General features: G+C 35.4%; 1 protein-coding gene across 1 annotated transcript; it reads right to left on the bottom strand.

Annotated features, from left to right (window-relative positions):
• Positions 1 to 380: 380 nt before the first annotated feature.
• On the bottom strand, positions 381 to 4,677 carry LOC107629007 (uncharacterized). The gene is made up of 4 exons (XM_016331674.3): positions 3,951 to 4,677; positions 2,609 to 2,892; positions 2,306 to 2,533; positions 381 to 1,030 (listed from the first exon to the last, which is right to left on the bottom strand). The coding sequence occupies exons 1-4, from the start codon at positions 4,414 to 4,416 to the stop codon at positions 587 to 589; spliced, it is 1,422 nt and encodes a 473-aa protein (XP_016187160.1). The 5' UTR covers positions 4,417 to 4,677; the 3' UTR covers positions 381 to 586.
• Positions 4,678 to 7,102: the final 2,425 nt, after the last annotated feature.

Raw genomic sequence — 7,102 nt, 5'->3', positions numbered from 1 at the left:
AGAATAATTTTGGTTTTTTGTTTCTTTAATATGTTTAACACAGATGAAGAATAATTTTGATTTTTTGTTTTTTTAATATGTTTTTGTTTTGTTGTTTCAATTATTTGAAACTATAAAATTAGGATTAATTGAATTCTAAAATTTGATTAATTTAAAAGGGTATTTTTGTCTAATCAAATAAAGGAAGAATGTTTAAGTCTTTTTATAAAATTAAATAAATAAATATTTTTTATTTTTATTTAATTAAAAAGGTGTTTTAGTAAAAGTGGTGATATACTATATATTTAAAAAAAAATTAAATGCTGACATGGAAAATAAATTCCATATATCTTATTGTTATTTGTCTATATTTTAAATGTATCGGTACGTATGAATAAAAATAATATAAAATTTTAATTCAATCAATTAATTAAGTCCAAATATTATACTTACAAAATTTAGTTTCAAATCACTGTCTATAATATACATTGACATGTCATTTTATAAAATTTAAGTAAAACGGAGTATTGAAAATACACTCATTTACAAATTGCTACCATTAAAATTTAAAAAAAAAAAAAGAAGCCCTGAAATACAAAGTAGAAAATCATAGCCAATTGCTAGAGAAAGAAAAGTCTTGGAATCTAAAAGAGAGATCCCCAACGCTGTCCCTCTGGAGCTTCAATGGCTGATGAGAACCATCATCAGTTTCAATTGGCTTATTCTGATTTGAATGCACTACCTTGGGAGACATGTTTGCAGCACCAATGGAAGAGGCCAATGCACGGTCCCAAAGGAAGACATGAAGGAGAATTGGAACTTTGGTGTGTCTGTGCAATGAAAGTTTGTGGCTCAATGAAACAGTGTCATAACACCTTATGGCTCCTGTTGAAGACACCATCCATGGAAGCACTCTCTGATTCGAAACCCGAGAAACCACCAACAACCTACATGTATCTCTTGCTGCTCTGTATACATGGTTTAGCCCCGACCGTGTTGCTGGTGCGTTTTCTTCACTGTTATCAATCACTGATGAGATGAAAATGAAACCCTGTACAAACCATACACCAAATTATAAGTTAAAATTGTGATCAAATAAATCATAATCACACAGACTGTCTTGGTTCTGACATAAGAATAAGATATTGAAAATAAAGTACAAAGAATAAAAACATAAAAATTATTATTTTTATTTTTTATTTAATAATAAATTAAAATAAATTATGAAAATATAATAATAAAAAATATAATTATAAAAAATAAAATATAAATTATGTCTCTATATTCTTTTTATCAAGACATTAATTCATGATTCTTTTTAGAAAAAGTCTAGGGCATCAATTTTTGTGTTTTGTGGCCAGCACTTAACCATCAAGAGAAAAGTTTTTTTTGAAACAAAGAAAGCTCAACACGTTAAAGTGGAGCAAAGAAAAGCAAGAAATAAACATAAAAAACAACCCACAAAGCCATCAACCCCTGGCATCTCCAGTGCTGCTCTCAGCCTACCCCAGGATCACAACCACGCCCTTCTTTATAACTCAACACCGTCCTTGTGTGGATTACCTCAATACTTGTTCTGTTATTCTTGAATATTCGTGCATTACGTTCCAACATGATGTTCCAAATCACTACAAAGAACGCTATCATCCACATCTTCTGCTCTTGTTGTCTGTGGGGCATGCCACTCCAGCTCTCAAACAACTCTTTAATGGTTCCTGGAAATACCCAGTCTCTACTAAATGACATCAACCACTTACACCACACCTGCCATGTTACCTCACACCGAAGAAATAAATGCTCAGCAGATTCTACTTCCTTGGTACACAGGACACACATACTATCACTCAGGATGTTAACTCCTAATTTAATCAACCTCTTCTTGGTGTTAACTCTACCAACTAGCACAAACCACCCAAACAGCTCAATCCTCAGAGGTACGAAACCTTTTCAAAAGGAACTCGTGAAACTATAGCTTGTGATCTCGGCCGACAGCGTCTCCGATTGTATGGCCTGTAATCTATACTAAATGAGTTATAGCTTAAATGGCATAGACTCCCCATACTTAATTAAGAGGTTGCGGGTTCGAGTCTCCTATCTTACCATCAAGAGAAAAGTAAGTAATCTCCCACCATTAGATGTAATCTCACACCATTAAAAAAACTATTGATGACCAATTAATGATTACAAAACACAAAAATTACTGCCCCTATCACTTTTTCTTTTTATATCTCATCGGTCAAGTATATTTTTGTGTTTCTATTTTTAAGGTCTTGAGCCGTTAAAAAAATGCAGTCATAATTTAGTGGGAAATTGAGAGAGAAAGTACCTCTTCGGTGCGACTAATGGCAAAGCCAAGTTTTGTGTCATCATCTTTGAGTTTGATCTCTATTGAGAGCTCTCCCCCAATTGGAGCGTACCATAGCCTAACTGCTCTAACAACACCTATGTCTACTCCATGATAGTCCTCAAATCCATAAAGGCTTTCATTTGCAACGTTTGAAAAATCAGCTAATGACCCTGAATTCACCGTTGAAGATGCTGTCTCTCCAGATATCTGTCACACAAGAGGTAAATATTAAGAACCATTCATCGCAATTGAGATAAATAATAATTAACAACATTGTTTAACCTTAGTGAGTAGTGACTCAGTTTGGATGTTCATAAAGACAAGAGGAACCCCTGAAGCCTGAGCTGCATTAAGCCATGCATTTGCCCTGGCTAGAGTGTCCTCCACGTCGTGGTAGCGAGACGCCACTCGGTCGGAAGCTTTGGGAAGAAATAACATGGAGATGAAGTTGCCAGAATTGGGAACTGAAAGCATCTCCTGCATCTTCTTCTCCCATGGATATGATACATATCCATCTTGTGCCTTACTCCTTGTTAGTGCACTTACCATCCTACTCGCCCTTGAACCTGCAAAGTGAACAAAATGCACTCATTTTTTTTTTTTACCAAAGATAGAAGACTCGAACCGCAACCTCTTAATTGAGTATGGAGAGACTATGTCATTTGAGCTATTACTTATTGGTAACAAAATGCACTCATTATTGTCTATTTTTTTATGTAAAATTGATAATTAAAAAACAACTGCATACGAATTTTATTTAATTAATCCACGTTATTGTCATAATTAAGCAATTATAATCATAGCACTTTTCCTTAAATTAGTTGAACCAAATGTCTTCGTCAGTTAGAAAAGGAAGTCATGTGTATCACGCATCAACTTTGTGCTTCAATGTAGCAAAAAGGTTTGCCGCTTTCGTATGACAATTTATTGCCGCAAATTACTTGGTATACAGTAATGGGAATTCAATCAAACCCTTGGCTAGTTGGCTCAAATAATGTCAAAAAACATTTTAGGTAGGAAAATGTGAGAAGCTGAACAAATAAATAAGATACTTTTTTATTTTCTATATGATTGGGTGACTTGCGGACAAATAATAGTGTTTGGGTAGATGCAATTCTTCATCCTTGTTTGTAAACGTATTCCTAATTCCTAATAATATAAAGAATTTTAAAAAAATAAATGAATTCTCAAAAATATAATTTTAAAAACTAAATTCATCACTTCCTGGATTTTTCTGTAATTACAAATGGCCCACGCAAATTCTTAGGCCCCGGATTGCAGAAAATCACCTAAATAGTTAAAATTTCCTACCATATCTAAATGTTTTTTTAGCAAGAAGATGATATTAATAAAAGGAACTAGTGGTACCTTATCTAGCAGTTATTACATGGTAACCTCAAATGATCATATTATAATATAGTAAGTAAACCTGAATTTTAACACGATCGTGCGTCTATTCATTCGTTTTATGTATAGCTTAATTAAAACTAACTAAAGAGAACTATAACTCAAATGACATAATCTCTCAATACTCAGATCGCGAATTCGAGTTTCGTTCTTAACTTTGGAACAAAAAAGTAACTATAAAATAAAATTGAGCAGAAAATAAGAGAGAGTAAAAGACCTTGTAAGCGGTAGCATTCACTTTCGGTTGTGTCCAAGAAGCCAACGACGTAATTGGCATCGGCGATGGACCTCAAGAGGTAGTTCTTCTTGCCGGAGGAGGAGTCTCCGGGGAGGACGCAGGCCTGCAGCTCAACGAACTCATGAGGTCCACGTCGGACTCTTACAAGGACGGACGTCTCCTTCTTCTTGTATGCATCATGAAGGATCTTGTTGAGTCCGGTCCGACCGTTCTTGAAGGGTTGCCTGAACCGGACCAAGGAACCGGCCGATGAGCCAATCCGGAGCTCCTCTACTATATCGCCGCTTTGAAGCACGTCGGCGGCGCTCCATTCATCGGATTTTGAAGTTGCTCGTAAACACTCTATGGAGATAACTTTCAATTCCCTTGTTGGTGACTCTGAACTACTGCTCTCTGAACCTCGATCCATGGTCATATTTTTCTTCTCTTTCTCTCTCTCTTTCATTTCATTTTCATATAATATAAGGGTATAATGACTCAATTTTTTATCACACAGTTTCTTCTTACACTGTTCAACATATGAAGTGAAAATTGATAATTAAATAACCTTAAAAGAGGATTTAATTAAATTTATCACAGGTGGGTCTTCATATAATATATTTGATTGATATTTGATATCATATTAACTTCGCCCTTATATTATATAGTATACACAACAAGTTGATTTGAGAGAAATTAAAGTTGGTTGGTTTTTGGCTTTTGCATTGAAGAAGCTGTTTTGTTTTGTGTACGTGTTTTATACGGAAAAGTTTAGGAATTAACTCCAATAAGAACCAACTCAATTAATATTTTTTATTTTAGAAAAGTATAAATAGACAAATAATGTGGACAATGAATATATTGGATATTCAATTTATTAGATGTGTGAATAGTTATTCTACTATTAAAATTTAAGTTGATAATTTGGAGGTGCAGTGTATTTTTATTTTATTGAGTTAATTTTAAAATTTATTATTCACAAAATTTATTATTTATCTAACAAAATTTATTTATTTTTTATTTTAAAAATTAAAAAATTAGCGTAGTGAGTTTTTTTATAATAAATTTATTTTTTTAACTAATTAACTCCAATAGAGTATATTTTTAGTTAATTCCTTAACAGAATCGGCTTTATATACGCTGCTTCAAACGTGATAAGTACGTCTAAGAAAAATAAATTGCTAGGATTTGGAAACTTCGGTTACGAATTATTATCTGAGGTAATGTGCGAAATGTGTACTGTGGTGAATGGATCTCTCTGTGGACGAATAAATTAAATAATGGTAAATAATATTCTACTATTCGTGTGTTTTATTTGACAAGCTAAAGAAAAGGAAGTCAAATGAATAACCACGTAATGTGAACCCAACTTTCCGTGATTTTATACTTTATTTTTTGTTTTCATTTGATGTTGAATAAGTATGTGTATTTATATTAACTGATGAATTAAAATAATTTAATTTGTTATTATCTATTGAGCTGAAACCATTCTACTATAGCTATGAATGGAATAATATTATGTAAACAAAATAAGGCACGAAACACTATACGTATTTATTTCGTTTTCCGTGTAAATGAAATGCGTATATTTTTATTTTGTTTTCACTGTAAACGAGATATATTATTACAAATTTTTATCAGCTATAAAATAATGTACAATTCTTTATATTTTTCACAAATATATCATTTTTTTTTTCGGTTTTCTTTCGAAAAATAAGCCAAAATGTCTAGTGGTAGTGGATATATGATTGTAAGTAAGAAGGGGTGAGATAAAGGTTGCTAGCACTGATGGAAAATGAAAATTTTTTGTTTCGTCTGTTTTGCCTTCATGGCGACGAACATGTGCAGCTCATATTTGATATCCATAAAAAAATCATATCAGAATAAGTTAAGAAGCTTTCGCACCACGACTGATACACGTTGCAAGTCCAGTGGAAGACATGGACGTGGATGGTGAAGAATCCGATGAGGAGTATGTTGCGGATAGCAACGATAATGGTTCTTCTGAAGATGATAAGGAGGAGGAGTTCGTACCCGAGATGCTGGTTGAGGCATCACTTCGGTATTTTCTTCCTGCCCTGCAACTAATTCTAGCCTTATCAGCTGTACCCAGTCACTATCAGATGCTGGATCTAGACTCGATGCACGAAAAAATCCGTTTTTCAACACAGGTGAAGAGGATTACAACTTAAACGGTGGTGTAGAGTTTTGGGTTAGCCACAGATTCAAGAGTAGGGATGCTGTGATACAGTGTTGAAGAATTACAGCATCTGCAGAAGTGCTAAGTACCGAGTAGTGGGGGATCGATTAAAGTACCATATTCATTGCTGGCAATATGTAGCTGGATGCCCATGGAGTATACGTGTTGTCCTCCGACAAAATCTCGGATATTGGTGAGGCCTCGTTTAACTGTGGTGTAATTAATATCATTCATCACTGCTATATTTTATGTAAATGCCAACCATGTACGTGTTATTTCGTTAGGGAGGTGCGTAGGGTTAGAGGAGCGCACACGTGTTTAGCACCAACCATGTCTCAGGACCATCGACAGTTAGACAATAGCCTTATCTGCCGTGTCATCTTGCCATTGATACAATCCAATTCATCCGTTAGCATCCCTGTACTATACGGTGCAGTTAGATCTTCGGGTGTCCGGCCGAACTTCCTTGGCCCGGTGCCGATGGTCAGGGACGTCCTGGGGAAGGTGTAGGACGTCCCTCTGCTGGCTGGCAATAGGTTGCACGTCTCCCGCTAAGTCCAACAGCTTGGGGTCATCAAGCACATTCTGCCCCGACAAGTGTCTGACATGGCAAGCCTGCTAATATCAATCCCAATACTCCTGCGTCAGCCAATAACCTGTGCACGGTTGAATGGATACCTGGTATCCCTCCCCAAACCGGGTCCTCCACCGATCGTAACACTCACGAAGCTTGGTAGGCCACCAAACATCCTCGCCACGTCCTATGGTAGTCAGGAACCTATCAACGTTGACCGGGTCTCCTATCAATGGCTGCTCGCCAATAAACTGGCGCTTCACCCGATTGACATAGTAAAATTCAACTATATTGAAGCAAACGAAGGGAACAATAGAAATCCATGTTCTACACTCTGTCTCTTCCTTCAGCCATAGCAGGCAGATGTCCTACAGTGCA

Source organism: Arachis ipaensis, chromosome B3, assembly GCF_059453495.1.
Source record: "Arachis ipaensis isolate K30076 ecotype BB chromosome B3, ASM5945349v1, whole genome shotgun sequence".
Lineage (NCBI taxonomy): Eukaryota > Viridiplantae > Streptophyta > Magnoliopsida > Fabales > Fabaceae > Arachis > Arachis ipaensis.
This window is presented reverse-complemented; position numbering and strand designations above follow the sequence as displayed.

Coding starts and splice junctions, on each gene's coding strand:
- LOC107629007 (XM_016331674.3), bottom strand. CDS start 4,416: ATGAAAGAGAGAGAGAAAGAGAAGAAAAATATGACCATGGATCGAGGT. Junction 2,534..2,608: donor CTGAGTCACTACTCACTAAG/GTTAAACAATGT, acceptor CTTGTGTGACAG/ATATCTGGAGAGACAGCATC. Junction 1,031..2,305: donor CCATTAGTCGCACCGAAGAG/GTACTTTCTCTC, acceptor TGGTTTGTACAG/GGTTTCATTTTCATCTCATC.